Source organism: Acomys russatus, chromosome 17 (genome assembly GCF_903995435.1).
Source record: "Acomys russatus chromosome 17, mAcoRus1.1, whole genome shotgun sequence".
NCBI classification, from domain to species: Eukaryota; Metazoa; Chordata; class Mammalia; order Rodentia; family Muridae; genus Acomys; species Acomys russatus.
Window position 1 is genome coordinate 46,092,419 of NC_067153.1, and position 16,113 is coordinate 46,108,531.

The window sequence follows — 16,113 nt, forward strand, 5'->3', positions numbered from 1 at the left end:
AGGCAGGTGGATCGCTGTGAGTTCGAGGCCAGCCTGGTCTACAAAGTGAGTCCAGGACAGCCAAAGCTACACAGAGAAACCCTGTCTCGAAAAACCAAAAAAAAAAAAAAAAAAAAAAAAAGTGTGTGCTACCATGCCTGGCTGTGGGCATGTTATGTTACAAGTGTGATTTTTGTTCAAGGGACTCCTAAACAATTGCCGATCTTACTGTGCTGCTACTATTTATTAATATATACATATATAAAGTTTATCTAAGGCTGGCCACATGGAAAAGTAAAGGTGAGAACAAGATTAGGACCTAAGCATATCACGTAAAGTCCAAGCAAAACCTTATTTAGTTTGGTTCATACGTAAACGTGTTGTGGCCGAACGCCATGGTGGGAACTCATGTGCCGAACGCCATGGTGGGAACTCATGTGGAGGATGCTGGGTAATAACCTCAGGTCATGAAGAATTGAGTCTGGCTGTATTAGGTGGTACCACCCCTCTAGCCATAAAGCATTGCCCCAGCCTGACCATTCTGCTCCATGTGCAGAAATGATATGCCTAGGTATCAAAAAACAACCCTTCCCTTCCCGCCCCACCCCCCAAGTCAAACCACAAAAATAGCCGTAGTGCGCCGGGTGTGGTGGCACACGCCTTTAATCCCAGCACTCGGGAGGCAGAGGCAGGCGGATCGCTGTGAGTTCGAGGCCAACCTGGTCTACAAAGTGAGTCCAGGATGGCCAAGGCTACACAGAGAAACCTTGTCTCAAAAAACCAAAAAAAAAAAAAAAAAAAAAAAAGCTGTAGCTTCCTGGTAGCTGTGTATGTGTGTGCATTGGTGTGTGCATATTCCTTAGCTCCTTAGCCCCTCTAAATGCACTGTTAGGTCCCAGACCCCAAGAGGCAGTGCTATAGAAAGATTGCTGGTAGCATTTCTCAGAAAACAGGCTCTGCCTGCCAAACGCAGCCACTTGCATTATCTTCCCTGCCTTTGGTGCTCTTTTGACACGTATCTCTGGTTACATGCTAACCCCCAAGGCTCCTCTGGCCACTACTAACATGCCTTTGTTTTTGTTTTGCTTTTTATTTTTATTTTTGTTTGTTAGTTTTTAAGGTTTTTCGAGACAGGGTTTCTCTGTGTAGCCTTGGCTGTCCTGGAGTCATTTTGTAGACCAGGCTGGCCTCGAACTCATAGAGATCCTCCCACTTCTGCCTCCCAACTTGCTCCCATCACGCCCAGCAACTTGCCTTTCTTATAAATATCAATCCTCTCACGCCAGCCTCCTGGCCCTTCTCATTCCCCCATTATGCTGGTTCCCACGCTGTTCCAGCTTACAGCTCAACCGCCTCCACAGCTACTCCCCTCTTTCTAATGCCAAGGTCCCCCCACCCCCACATTTTCTCTCTGCTCCCAGGAGATAGCCCTGGCTGTGGCCAGTCTACTCACCTCTCTCCTCCCCTCCCCCAGAAGTAGCCACTGGCTCCTCTGGACTCCTCCAGATGCCTCTGGCTAGTCTTTCTCACACATCTATGATCAAAATCTCCTACCCACAGTGGTTTTATTTATCCGCTCTCTCACGTGCTCAACCTTCACCCCCCAGAAAGGCCCAGGCCTCTCACTGTCCCAGTAAAGCAGCTTCGACCTGTTGAGATGGAGTTTGTCTCGCTTTTTTTTTTTAACAGAGGGGGCCCCCTCCTGTGCATGACCTCCACGGCTTTGAACTGCACCCTCTCCAGCTTCCTTGCCACTCCGCCTCCACTGCTGAGTCCTCCCCCACTGGCGTCTGGCTGCAGACATTCACCCCGCTGCTCTCTGCTGAGGGTCCTTGTCATCACTCTTTGGGCTCAGTTTACACGTCACCTCCCTACTTAGCCACCGAATGTACATTTGATCAACATAAGACTACCTCTGAGAGAAGGGGTGTGTGTGTGTGTGTGTGTGTTTGTGTGTGTGTGTGTGTTTGTGTGTGTGTGTGTGTGTGTGTGTGTGTGTGTGTGTGTGTGTGTGTGATAATATTGCCTCAGGAAACATCAGAAACTCAGAACCGTGGCTTTGGTCCCTGAGGAGAGCTTGTGTGCTGAGAGTGGTGCTGAGGTACACACAGGGAACGGGGTGCACTTAGGAAACGGGGTGCAGATAGGGTAGGGGCTTCTCACGCTCGACAGAGCCCAGCATATGGGACTACACCGACATCTCATCCAGAGAGAGGGCAGTGTGCAGGCAGGAGAGCCAGTAACAATTTCACCCACTTAAACAAAACAAACAACAAAATCCAGCCAGGTGTGGTAGCGCACACCTTTAATCCCAGCACTCCAGAGGTAGAGGCAGGAGGATCGCTGTGAGTTCAAGACCAGCCTGGTCTACAGAGAAAGGGCACTCAGGGTTACACAGAGAAACCCTGTCTAGAAAAAAAAATCCTCTTATCAGACAAGATTGTATGTTTCATTGAATTACATACACACTGTTATATCCTGTTTATTTTTGAAATTTGAAAAAATGTTATGAGACTGTTGTTTTCCTATTTCCTTTTTTGCCTATGTATTTTGTATGTATATATTATGTATGTGTGTGTGTATTTTACGTATGTATGTGATAGTGTGTGTATGTTCATATGTGTGTGGGTGCACGTGCACTTTGACCCACTGCCTGCGGACTCGGCCTGCCGCTTGCTCCAAGGAGCCACCAGTCTCCACATCCTGAGCTCTGGGATCACAGGTGCCCTTCACTCAAGGTGTGCATGTATGTGGGTGATGGTGACCCCAATTCCGGTCTTCATTTCTCTCAGGCAAATACTTTACCCACTGAGCCATCACCCAGCTCTTTTCCCTTTCTTAAGACAGGTCTTGCTGTGTTGCCTATTGTCACACCACCTTCTGGGGACTTGTGTTGATCCCCATAGGGTTGTGCTGCTCTCTCAGCCTTGGAGAGCTGCCTTCTGGGGTGGGCAGCAGCTGGTGCAGGCACTCAGAACTGCCCATGCTGAGGGTAAGTGACTGTAGAGTGCTCCGCCAGAGGCAGGACAGCTCTAGACACCGTCCCACACCCCCCACCAAGGCTCAGGAAGCACTGAGGAAGTGGGGGTGGAGAGAATGCAAGTGATGGAGGATGGAGGATAGGGAGGAGGGCTGTGAAATTATGCCTTCTGGGCATGCTGTGGCTGTTGCACACACAAGCTTGGCTGTTGCAACACAGGCTTGGCTGTTGCACACAGAGGCTTGGCCGTTGCACACAGAGGCTTGGCTGTTGCACACACAGGCTTGGCTGTTGCACACACAAGCTTGGCTGTTGCACACACAGGCTTGGCTGTTGCACACACAGGCTTGGCTGTTGCACTCATAGGCTTGGCTGTTGTATGCACAAGCTTGGCTGTTGCACACACAGGCTTGGCTGTTACACACAAGCTTGGCTGTTGCACACACAGGCTTGGTTGTTACACACACAAGCTTGGCTGTTGCACACACAGGCTTGGCCATTGCACACAGAGGCTTGGCTGTTGCACACACAGGCTTGGCTGTTGCACACACAAGCTTGGCTGTTGCACACACAGGCTTGGCTGTTGCACTCATAGGCTTGGCTGTTGTATGCACAAGCTTGGCTGTTGCACACACAGGCTTGGCTGTTACACACAAGCTTGGCTGTTGCACACACAGGCTTGGTTGTTACACACACAGGCTTGGCTGTTGCACACACAAGCTTGGCTGTTGCATACACAGGCTTGGCTGTTGCACACACAGGCTTGGCTGTTGCACATATAAGCTTGGCTGTTGCACACACAGGCTCACGGCAGCTGTGGTTACCTGTACCAAGTCAAGCCAGTTCAAACTCTAGCATGGATGGAGGAGGGAAGCAGAGGCCTCACCTTCCCTGAGTTGAGGAGCTACTGGCAGTTGAAGGCTTCTGGGGAGGACAGAGCCACTTTCTCTTTAGGTATGGCCACTTCTGGGTTGTTCATGCTCCAGTAGATGGTCCCTCAGCCATGCACATATGGAGAGCATTAACTGGGCTCAATGGGACACATACATATATTTGGATGTGACGCTGAGAGGAAGACATATGAGGTGGGGCAAAGGGGGACTTGAAGTTAGGGAGGAACCCAGATGTGATCAAGCTATGTTATGTACAGCAGTGGTTCTCAGCTTCCAAACACTGTGACCCTTTACAGTTCTTCATGTTGTGGTGACTTCCAACTGTGAAATCATTTCATTGCTACTTTATAACTGTAATTTTGCTACTGTTGTGAACCATACTGTATATATCTGATATGCAGGATATCTAATATGAGGCCCCTTCCACAAAGGGGACACAACCCACAGGTTGAGAACTGCTGATATACAGGTCTAAGAATTTCAAAGGATGGATACCTCCTGCTCTTGTAGAGGACCTGAGTTCAGTTCCCAGCACCCACATCATCTGTAACTCCAGCTCCAGGATCTCAGACACCCTCTTTTAGCCTCTGACAACAGTATAGTCACGTGCACATGCACACGTATACACACACACAGACACAGAGAGAGAGAGAGAGAGAGAGAGAGAGAGAGAGAGAGAGAGAGAGAGACAGATACATGGACAGATACACATACATGCCAGTATATAACTAAAAATAAACTAAAATCTTTACAGAAACAATTAAGAAATCTTTCCTATCACAAGACTAGGAATATATTCTCCTGGAACTTGTTTTTGGAGTGGAGCCTGAAGCCAGGAGCATCAAAAATTCCCGATACCACATTCCCTGATCTCTTTCTTTATTTTTTGGATTCCAGTGGCTTTTTTCCATATCCTCAGTCATAACCTCTCAAGAAAATGAGAAATGAACAATACTTAGGCTCGTTTCCTGTTTATTATTAAAGTGATCTCCACAAGTGTTTAATTACATGCATAGGGGAAAAACACGGTAGAGAAAAGCGTTGACTACTGAGGCAGCTGGAAGGCAAACTTGGTTATGTGGATACTGGTCATGTGTGTTAGGACTGCCACTCAGGGCCCAGACAGACTGTGTACATGTGGAGGCCAGGGCGAAGGCTGGGGTGCAGGAGTGCATCCATCTCTTGAGCAGTGTCAGTGGCTTCTGGGTGCATGTGGCTCTGCCCTTGGCAAAGCTTATGGTGGATATAAACATGTTTTTGTGACCTTGGCAAAACTTGTGGTTTTTTGTTTGTTTGTTTTTTTCTTTTCTGACAGATCTGTTTGAAAGCCCACTGCCGCTTCCCCTGTGCAGTGCTGACAGGCACTGGGCCTCTCATGTGCAGGCCTGAGGGCTTCTAGGTCTATACAGGCATCGTAGATGGTGGTGACAGTTCCTGTCTGGACGGTAAGGATCCTGGCTCTTACCCAAGGGATGCCGAGTGCATCCTTTCTCTGAGTGTGTGTAAGGAAGCATGGGATGTCACCAAGGTCAACACTAATTCTTCTAGCTTCTCATTCCTTTTGGGCATGTGGCTTGGTCTCTCAGAGTCAAATGTCCAGGCCTGACCCAGGGTTTACTTTAGTCCCTGGCATGAGACTGAAGGCCCATAAAATCCTTTTGCCTTTGTTGCTTCCTGTTGAGTCACGGCAGTGGAGACTTTCAGCTCTTACAACCAAGGCCTTTGCACTGGCATGGCCAGGCACGGGCCGCTGAGGCCACCGCCAACTAAGGGTCCACTGGTGGGAGCTATCCAAACAAGGTGCCAGAGAGAGCACAGGCTATCTCATATCACCTGGGCCCTGAAGAATCCCCTACCTGGTACCTTGACAAAAGTTTTGGCAGGTTAAGTAGAGTGAAAACCCGCTCTGTCCTGCCCTGGAGAAGAGCTACTTGTGCCATTTCTGTGTTTTCGCTCACGAGTCCCTCAGTCTGAATGGCATCAGCCGGACACTGCCTGCTTGAGCAGAAGGGCTGAGCTACACCTCAGTGCATCTTTGGTGAAGTAAAGCTGTACAGTGTTTGCCAGGTCGGTCACACTTCCAGACTAGCCCTGGGCAAGGAGAAAGCACTGGTCCTCCTGCCCTCCAGGTCATGTAGCAGATGCCACTGTCCTGGGTAGGTTGTTTGTGTCCGTGTTGCTCCCCAGTCAGTCTTTCTAGAAGTCTGGCATACTGTAGGTACTCAGAAAATGTTTGCTGGGTGACCTAACTCATTGTAGGCCTTTGTTTTTTTTCTGCTGAGCGATGGGATGAGAGGGGCCTCCATAACATACTCAGTCTCCAAGCGTCAGTTTAGGATCCGCCCAAGCCTGGCCAGCCAGAGCCTCTTTCGGTAGAAGAGCCATCGGAAAGTGAGCAGGTTCTCTCGTAAAGCTTTGGAACCAGGACCTTTGCACCTGTATTTTGGTTCTATTTCATCTGTGTGTTCCAGACCAAAAGACGGCAGGAGGGGAAAGGTGGCCAAGGTTTCCACCTTGGACTTTGTACCTGAGTCTCTGTGACCACTCCAAGTAGGGGAGGATCAAGGCAAGACTGTCTTGGGGAGCCAGAGTTTGGGAAAGTGGTCACTACCAGTAGCCACAGGTACCTGCTGATTGTGCTGTCCGAGGCTTGGGGGGGGGGGGGGGGGTGGAGGCAGGGTGAGAAGGGTAGTATAGCCACAGCCCCAAGGCTCTTTAATCAGTACAAATGACCAGGACAATTAAAAGGCCCATTTGGAGTGGCAGATGATGTGGCCCACTGTTGCCACCCACAAGTGGAAGGCTGGGCTGACCACTGACCCTCACGGCAGGTTTCTTTCCTTCTAAGATAAGTGCCAGGAAGTGTGAGGACCAGAAGTCAAAGTCAGGAAGAGTTTCCGAGTGCTTTGCTGGGGTGCCTACAATTCCAGGTCCCACATAACAACCATCTCCTGGAACCCAGGGGACAGCTGGCTTTTCCTCTATCATCTCTATAGAGGTCTTCAGGTTGCCTGGGCGTGAAGCTCTACCAGGAATGGGACCAAGCAGAAATGAAGCTGGAGGGACATGGACTCCCCTCAGCCTTTGCCAGGTGCCAGGGCTTTGGGAACTATTTTATAGGTGGGATGTAAGCTACAAAAGGACTTGATCATGAGACCGAGGGGTCTAGCCTGTGCTACACCCATTCCTTCCCCAGGGGACACTGGGCATGACATGTCCACAGTTGGGGGGGGGACATTATTCTAGAGAGAGGACATAGTCGGGTGTGTGAATGGGCACCCAGGTGGCAACTGCCAAAGGCCACTAAAGAGTTGTAGGCAGGATTTAGGAGGACCTGAGAACTCTTCCCGGTGCTTTCTGTTTTTTTAAGAAGATTAAAAATTAAACCTGAAGCCCTTAAGTGGGCTGTTTAACTTGAGATGTCAATCTAACTGGACAGGCCTGAGCCCCCCAAATGCTTCCTGTGGTGTGGCAGGGCAGTGATGGTGGTGTCCCCGAGGAGGTTTATATGTATCAGGAACTAGAGAAGAGTCCTGTCCTCACCTACGTTGGTGACATCCTTCAGTGGAGAGGTGGGAGTGGGAAGCAAAATTGGAGGGAGGGGCTGGAGAGATGGCTCAGTAGTTAAGAGCATTGACTGTTCTTCCAGAGGTCATGAGTTCAATTCCCAGCAACCACACGGTGGCTCACAACCATCTGTAATGTGATCTGATGCTCTCTTCTGGCCTGCAGGTGTACATGCAGACATAATAAAATATTTTTTTAAAAAAATTGGAGGGAGGGCAAACTCACTACCAGACCTGGGACAGCCAACCAGTACAGTGCTCCTGGTTCTGGCCTTCGGACTGGCCACCCCGATGCCCGCAGTCTTTCATCTGAACACCACCGCCAGCTTTCCGGCTTCTCCGGTTTGCAGACGATGCCTTGCAGAACTTCTTGGCCACCATAATGCTTTGAGCTGATTCTTTTAATTCCCTCCTTGTGTGTCTTTATGTGTGTCCTTGTTTGCTTCATTTTCCTGGAGAAGGTGAGTGTTGCTGGGTCCGTTCTGGGGGACGTTGATCTCTCTGAGGGTGACCAGTGGTCCAACAAAAGGATGAGGGGGGATTCTCCCCAGTACAGTTGTGCTGCAGGGACTTTGAGCTGCACAGAGGCAGTAGACCCCCGACCCTGACCTACTGCCAAGTACAGAAAGCCCACCTGCCGCCCTCCATGAAAGAGACTGATGGCCACTGGGGTTCTCTTCTGTGTTGTGGACCCATGTGGTGGCAGTAGCTTGTCCCTGAGTTCCAAGCCTGTGTTCAGATGTGTGGTGCCCTGTCATCAAGCTGTGGTTCTCCGGGCCTGGCTCGCCTGCCCACACATCTTCACAGTGTCCAATGAGTCACATGTGTTTTCTGACACAGCTCACTTACGTCATCAGGTTAGGATAGGGACCAGAAAACCTTAGAGTTCATTTTGAGATTCCCCCCATGTTCTTCCAAGTTCTAATATCTGTTAATTTGAAAAATACAGACCGGTCTCTATGTGTATCTGACAGCCGGCAGCAAGCAGTCCGAGGCACAAGCAAGGTCTCTGCATGAAAGGGCGACTTCCCAGCCCCTGGGATGCCAGGCAGCTTGGCCACACAAAGGGCTCCTCTCTTTAAGAGACGGAGAAGCATCAGGGAGGCTCCCAGTAGCCTCTGCCTTTGGAGGGAGGCCTCCCCTCCTAGGCCTTGCTTTCTCCTCCTGTTGCAGTAAAGAGTGGGGGGCTGCTCTCTGAACACAGCCTGCACATCCCTGAGGAAGACCTTGTTTCTGGTGACCTGTAGGCACAGTTCAGAGTCAGTGAGTGCTCAAGGGGAGTGTTCTGCTGAGGGCAGTGATGTTGCTTGTGAAGCCACACCCCCCACCCCTCACCATCAGTCAATGCCTCACCCATGGTACCATCTACTTCCATCCCTATCAAGCCACACTCAATAGCACGGTCAAGCACATCTGTGTCCTTTCCAGGCTGGGGGGAGGGGGCGCTCGGCCTCTCCCACACAGAGGTGGCAAGCGCTGGGAGGCAAGGTTTGATCACTGGGGGGGGGGGGGCGGCACCGGGCCGGGGGGGGGGGGAAGGCTGGCAACAGTGATTAGTGCTACAGTTGCTGAAGAGAACCCTTCCATAGTACCCACCCACACAGAGAAGTAGATATATTTAGTATTTATATATGTATATAGAACTTCTTCTTTAGATGTTCTTTTAAGGCAGAAGCGTTAGTCTGCGGATTTCTCTCCTGGAGGACCTGTTCCATCTCTCACAGAGTCCCTTAAGCTCCATGACCTGGCCTGGTGTCCTGTGTGCCTCTGGCTGGAGGAGCCGGCAGGGTGTGGTAGTTCCGCAGGCATTGGCACAGGCTTATCAACCCCCGAGATGGCACCTCCACACACCCCTCCTGGCCTGGCCTGGCCTGGCCCCGTGTGGGTGACAATGGCCCATGCTTTCCGGAGCCTGCAGGGAGCTGGCCACGTTCCCCTCTCCCAACACCTCAGGCCAAGGGCACAGTAGTTCTGTTCCCCCTGTGGTGGGTACAGTGTGTCCTGGCCCAGGTAGACCTCAGGGTAGGGGGTGGGGGGGGTGAGCGGTTCAGGAGGGAATATTCTAGGTGTCCTGGGAAACAGAGGCAAAAAGGTGGGTGAAGGCTTTCTGAAGCAGTGTTTGTTTCCACACAGGAGTGGCAGACCCGCCGAGGGGTCTGGGCCGGGTCTAGGCCTTCCATGGGGTTGGGACAAGCTGGATGGCTTGGCCAGAGGCAGGTGTCATGGGGTTTCCCCAAGGCAGCCTGGGGGCCCACGGAGCCTCCTTTCAGCTCCTGCTGTGGAGGGAAGGCACGCTCCCCTCCCCCTTGGTTCCCACTATCCCCAAGCAGGACAGGTTATTTGTAGGGCCGCAGGAACCGAGACACTTTGGAACGCAGCAGTTTGATAAAGGACCGAGGGAACATCTCCTTGGATTCCTGGGCTGTGTATTTGAAGTAGTTTTGTGGGTGTGCCAACACGTCGAAGAGGGCCTTGATCAGCTTCTTGTCCTGCAAGACATGGGGACACACTGTGGGACAGCGTGCAGGCAGGGGATCGGGATTTCTGCCTAAAGCAAATGGCAGCTCCAGGAGGAACCAGGAGCTTGAGGACAGCTGGCCAAGCTTGTGCCTGTGAAACCATCACTGCACCCCAGCGCCCCCTGGTGGAAGAGAAGGCACGGTGACAACTGAGCGGGGTGGGGGTGGGGCTGAGGGGGGGGGGGGGGGGGCGGATGTGGCTCCTATTCCTGGTCTCCTGCCCCTAGGCTGAGGGAACTACCCTCCAGAGGCTGAGCTGGGTTTCACTCAGTGAGACATGGATCCTCTGTGTGATAGTCACAGTTTGCCCTCTATGACATGGTGCCCTGCTTCACAGGGCTGTAGGCAGGATGAAGAGGGAGGACTCCACTGATTTTTAAGACACTGTCCATTGGCCGGGCAGTGGTGGCACACACCTTTAATTCCAGCACTTGGGAGGCAGAGGCAGGCAGTTCGCTGTGAGTTTGAGGCCAGCCTGGTCTACAAAAGCAAGTCCAGGACAGTCAAGGCTACACAGAGAAACCCTGTCTTGAAAAACCAAAAACCAAACCAAAACCAAAACCAAAACAAAACCAAGACACTGTCTGCTAAACCACCCACATTTCACAAACAAAAGGCTGAGGTTGAGGACTTCAACTAAAGCACTTTGCCAGGTGCTGGTCCCCAACTCCATGGCAGTCAGTTTGTCTCAAACCTCATGGACCAGAAGCGAGGCAGACGGTCCAGATACAGTCCTACATCAGGGCCTCTGACCCAACACCCTCCTCCCATTTCTTCTCCAGGGGTCAAGAGTCAGGGCAAGCAAGGGCAAGGATGGCCCCCCCCCCAACCATTCTACCAGACTCACAGGGGTTCCTTTGAAGAACAAAACCAAACAAACCAAACAAAACCAAACCCAAAAACTCACTTTCAAAATTTCCTGATGGTTCTCCGAGGCGTACAAGCGCCCATCGCGCACGATGTCTTCTATCAGCTGCTGGTAGTCCTCTGGGAGCCGGCCAGCAGGGGGATGGAAGGTGGAGGGGGCTTGAGACCTTACACCTCCCTCCTCTGCCCTCCCCAGCTCCCTGGACCCGCCTTGGACAGCTGGTGGTGGCTGGATGTAGCTGTCTCTTGGCCTTTGCTTCTGGGGTCCCCTCCACCTGCTTTGTCCTCCTGGTGGCTTAGCTGCCCCTGTTTAACCTTGCAAACCCTGGTGGGTCAGGACCTTCTGTGAAGCCCACACAGACAGCACCAACAGATGGTCCCTCCTCTTGACTGCACCCCCCACTGCTACCCCTCCCACCCCACCCCCTCCATACCCCTTGGGTTTCCACATTGCCTAGTCCTCAGTTCTGTCTCTGTGTTTGTGCCCTGACTCAGAGGCGGGGATGTGCAACTCATTTCTGAGTCCCCCAGGCCGGGCCTTGGCTGGCACTCAGTTGGCTGTGACAAGACAGTGGTACCTTACCGTCGTAGGTGACATAGGGCACTTGAAACCCTTTGCCGCTGTTGGCTTCGTTGGATTTGAACTGGATCCAGAGTTTGCGAGAGCGGGAGGTAAAGGCGATGGGCCGCTCATAGGTCTGGCACGTCTCATAGGTGGTGACTGATGTGGGTGAGGCTGTAGGGAATACAAAGCCTTTGCAATGGCTACCCCAGGCTCACAGCTCACTGCCTCAGGCCACTCAGCTCCCCCACTTCATCAATCTCTACCACCAGGGCACCCAGCCTCTTTGCTCCTCTTCACCCGCCCTGCCCCTGTAACCTGTTCGGCTGGCCTCAACCTTCTTCTGAGGCCTTTCCATTTCCTGCCCATAAAGCCAACCTGATGCTGCTGCTTGCCTCCAGCCATGTTCCTGTTACTCTTTTGGACTCCCCCTTACAGCCTCCCTGTCTCCCTTCGGCTTGTGGCTCCTCCGTGGCAGGGACAGGAGCCTGGCTCAAGCAGGTATAGAAAATGAGCCATCGTGGGCCAAGGCCACCCGAAGCTCAGGTTTAAAAAGTCCTCTCACCTGGGGCTTAGTGACTACTCTGAGCTGCCTCCCTGATTGGCAGAGGAGATCTGCCTGTGGGTGCTCAGTGAGCTAGTAGTGTTAGGGGTGGACGGAGGAGAGGGGGTTCCAGGCTAGGCTCTGACCAGCTGGGCAGGCCCCTCACTCCTTCTGGCTACAACCTTCCATTCGCACACTGTGGTTTTCTGGGCTATCGACCAACCAACAAGAAGGCTATATATGAAGTAACAAAGCTGTGTGGGGCCTCTAGCAGGGCCTCCCCCTTTCCCTCCACCTGTCTTTCTATTCATAGATGGTCTAGCTCCAGGCCAATGGTGTAATTTTATGCCTGCTTGGGCACTATTCGGACTCGCGGTCCACACCTATGGTGTCCACCACGCAGTGGTCAGGGTTCTGAGGGTAGAACCAGGTCCCTGCCAGGGCGTTCAGTTACTTCCTGGGCTTTCTCTCCGGGTTTGGCCTGTTGGAGGGACCTGCGGTTTGAGATTTCAGTCCTCCATATCTGGGAAGCCTCTCTGAGCTCTGTGCTAGCTCCATGGTAGGACTCCCATTGTGAGCAGGGCCGCCTACTCTTTGCCTGACCCCATCTGGAGAGTGTCCGTAGGCACAGATGCCTCTACTCCTTTCTGGAATATGACCTTTGGCACAGTTCCCTGATAGTTCTCTCTCTCTCTCTCTCTGCGCCTATAAGATAATTAGGTACTGTGTTCCCTTTCATGAACATACTGCCAAATGCAAATATATCATCCTTGGCACTGCTAGCCCCATCTAATAGTGTACACCTACCCTAGGAACCCCATCCCCCAACACCCCAAGAACTATATAGCTCTTGTTCACCCTGAATAAAGTTGAGCAGTCTCCCTGAAGCTGCTCCTGAAGAGTTTTATTTCGTTCATCCTCACAGGCCATCAAGACCCCCAGTTTGTTGCTTCTGCTTCCTTGTCCCCGGGGACTGGTGGCCAATGGCCCCCCGGAACAAGGGAGAGCCACAGTGGCCTACACTTTTCTCCACCACTGCTAAAGGTGGGCTCTCTGTTTATCCTCCTGCCCCCCCCCCCCCCCCCCCCAGCCATCCTTCCCTCACCTGACAGGAGCTAGGGTTCCAGGAATGGCTAGCCCAGGTGTGTCTGACTGGCTCTTTGTTCCTCCAAGCCTCTGAGGGAGGTCAGAGGCCTATAGGATAGGAGGGAGCTTCCCTATAGAATAGGAGGTTCTTATTTGAGGTAAGGTGGTATAAATTGGGGAGGGGCCACTGCAGCTGGCTGGACAACTGGAAGAGAGATTGAGACTGAGAGGTTGGGACCCAAATTGACTAGGTCCAAATTCCCATCTCAGGGCAGCCCTACGCCTTCTATCCTACCTACCTCATGGGGCCCTTGGAGCCACCTGCTTTCTGAGACCTTCCTTCCAGCAGGTGGAGCTGAACCCATCTGGAGAAGGGTGTGGGCACATGAGCTGTCTGGTCTTACCTGTCCCAGGCCCCACAAGCCAGAACTCACCGCTCTTCCTCATGACCAGGACATCGCCACACTCGTCCTCAATTGGTAGGAAGATCTCGGGGACCACGATGAGGATCCTGCGCTTGGGGGGAGGTGCGATGTGCCACACACACTCGGCATTGGCTGGGTAGTCTCCAGGGTAGTTGGGGGACTCGATATAGCCTGTGTAGTCCCCGAGCTCGCCACCACAGTGCTGGTCTGTGGGTACCACGGTCAAGGGACTTGTCAGGCTGGCTGCATGGGTGTTCTAGCTCTCAAAGGTGTTAGAGATGCAGGGCAGGGCCAGTAGGGCACTCCAGTGCCAGCTAGTCCAGCCTTGCGTTGACTCGGGATTGCTGTTGTGCAACCAGGGGGCAGGTCCTCAGCTGATAGTACTGGGTTCCCTGGCACCTGGCCCGGGCTTTTGTTTCTTATGGGGCCTCCCTCACCTGGCACAGGCCACTGTCTCTCTGAGTCCTGGCTTTTTATCACCCTCAGTGTTCTGTAGGGTGTGTGTGCCCCCAGCCAGCCTAACATCCCAGCTGTGTCTCAGGTGTGAAAGGTCAAATGAAACCTCACTTTGCATTTACTTCTCAGCCCCACTGCGTCCCTCCAAGCACTGGGCACAGTTGCTTTGCACACCAGAGGCGGGGCAGCACAGGGATCAATGTGCAGAGAAAAGCAGGTGGGTCACACAGAGGGCAGGAGTGGCCCCAACCCTCCTATAAATCTCATGCCACCCTATATATTTGTTAAAGGCAGGGTCCTATGTAGTACAGTTTGGCTTCAAACTTGACATGTAGCCAAGGATGGCCTTGAACTTCCCCAGCTCCCAAGTGCTGGGATTACAGGCATGTGCCACCAAGCCAGGTTTATGTGTTGCTGGGGGTAGAACCCAGGCCTTGTACCAACTGAGCTCCCCCTCATCCCCCAGCCTCCTCTTTAAACTAGTACATTTGTTTACTACATTAGTACATTTTGTGTGTGTGTGAGTGTGTGCCATGGCTTGCATACTGAGTCAGAGGACAACTTCCACTATGTGGCTCCCAGGAATTGAACTCAGGTCCTCAGACTTGGCAGTGAGTGCCTTTACCTGTTGAGCCATCCTCCCTCCTACCCTTTTGAGGCAGGATCTCACTCGGTAGCCCAGGCTGGCTTTGAACTTAAGATTCTCCTGCCTTAATCTTCTGTGTGCTTGGGCCACGTGTTGTTCAGGCCTTTAAACCAAGCACTCAGGAGGCAGAGGCAGGTGGCTTTCTCTGAGTTCTAAGTCTGTGGGGTCTACACAGTGAGATGCTGTCTAAAATAAGTAAGTTTCTGAGAAACAGTTGTGCCTCCAGTGTTCTAGAATCTTCTCTCACATCTGGCTTCCCCATCTTTACTCATTAAAACATATATTTTCAGCTAAATATAATAGTTGATTAATCTTTAAAACGATAAGTCTGTGTTTGACAGATGCTGTGCCTGAGGTGTGGCGGGGGCATGGCAAGGTTGGGGACAGTCCTGGACAAAGGGCTGACCAAACGACCAACCTTTTAAGGCTTCTAGGTAGCTCCAGATATGACCAACAACCAGGGGAGGAACTAAAAATTTATTGGAGAAGTGTGAAAAGTAGAAACGCTGAGAAATAGCCAGGTATGATGGCACACATCTTTAATTTTAACACTCTGGAAGCTGAGGCAGATGGATCTTTGAGAGTTCAAGGCCAGCCTGGTCTCTATATGCTAGTTCCAGGCCAGTCAGGTCTACATAGAAAGACTCTGCATAGGGACTCTCAAAACAAAAATCTAACAACAATAGCAACAAAAACTCTCAGAAATTGAGTAAAAGCCCTAATTTGGTATCCTTTTATATCTGAAGACTGCTGTGCCGAGAGCTGGGGGGCTGGTAGGGAAAGGGCAGGTTGTCTGCACCATGTTTTTTTTGAACCCAAGTCTCCCAGATTCCCACAGGCCTATCAGGCCCTCCTCTAGCCCTTCCCCATTGGTCCATATTTAGGTCCCCGAGTTTTGCTGCTTTCTAGCATTTGTATGGTGCCAGGTGATGACTTAGGTGGCGTGTGCCTTGTAGAGTGTAAGGCAGGTGCTTGGTAGCTGCTTTGCAGCTTGCCACCTGCAGGTACAGAGCCCGCTTTCTTTCTCTGGGTACCTACAAACTAGGTTCAGGGTCTGGCCTGGGCTAAGGCTCAGGTAGTGTCAAGCACACATGGGGAATTATGCACCGTGGTGCATTCATGTTTATTGTACAGTGGGCAGAGCTTGGGCTGCCTCACCTTGCCAAGAGGCCACTGGTCTCCTCTCAGAGGGTGAGGTCACGTCTCACTTGCTCCCTCCCCCTTGTCTAGCATCCCCAGCATTCCTCCTGGGAAGAGCGACACTTACTTTTGCAGTGTGTGACGTTGGTGGAGCCATCAAAATCAGTGCTGGTATTGCCTGGGCAGGTGATGCAGTAATTCTGGCCAAACTCAGGCTGATAGGTGCCCACGGGACAGCGGATGCACCGGTGGGTGCTGGTATTGTAGTAATGGCCAGGAGAGCAGTGCACTGTGGGGGGAGGACATGTGGGTGGGGTACTGATAGGCAAGGGCACGGGAGGCCCTGTGCTCTCAAGGCTCTCCTCACCAGAAGACTTCTCTGATTTGTCTCACCACCACGGTGGTGGGTGAGCCCACCCATGGTGAGGAAGAGCTTGGGGGTCAGTGCTG

At 52.1% G+C, this 16,113-nt stretch overlaps 1 protein-coding gene across 3 annotated transcripts in view; it reads right to left on the minus strand.

Annotated features, from left to right (window-relative positions):
* Positions 1 to 9,076: 9,076 nt before the first annotated feature.
* The window catches only part of Scube1 (signal peptide, CUB domain and EGF like domain containing 1), a 119,485-nt gene continuing 112,448 nt past the window's right edge, over positions 9,077 to 16,113 (minus strand). For all 3 annotated transcript variants that reach the window (XM_051160113.1, XM_051160112.1, XM_051160111.1), the window contains 5 exons: positions 15,791 to 15,952; positions 13,431 to 13,628; positions 11,388 to 11,540; positions 10,845 to 10,924; positions 9,077 to 9,907 (listed from right to left, as the gene is read on the minus strand). In XM_051160113.1, the coding sequence (XP_051016070.1) occupies positions 9,755 to 9,907; positions 10,845 to 10,924; positions 11,388 to 11,540; positions 13,431 to 13,628; positions 15,791 to 15,952 (746 nt within the window). In that variant the 3' untranslated portion in view covers positions 9,077 to 9,754. The remainder of the gene's footprint in view (positions 9,908 to 10,844; positions 10,925 to 11,387; positions 11,541 to 13,430; positions 13,629 to 15,790; positions 15,953 to 16,113) is intronic.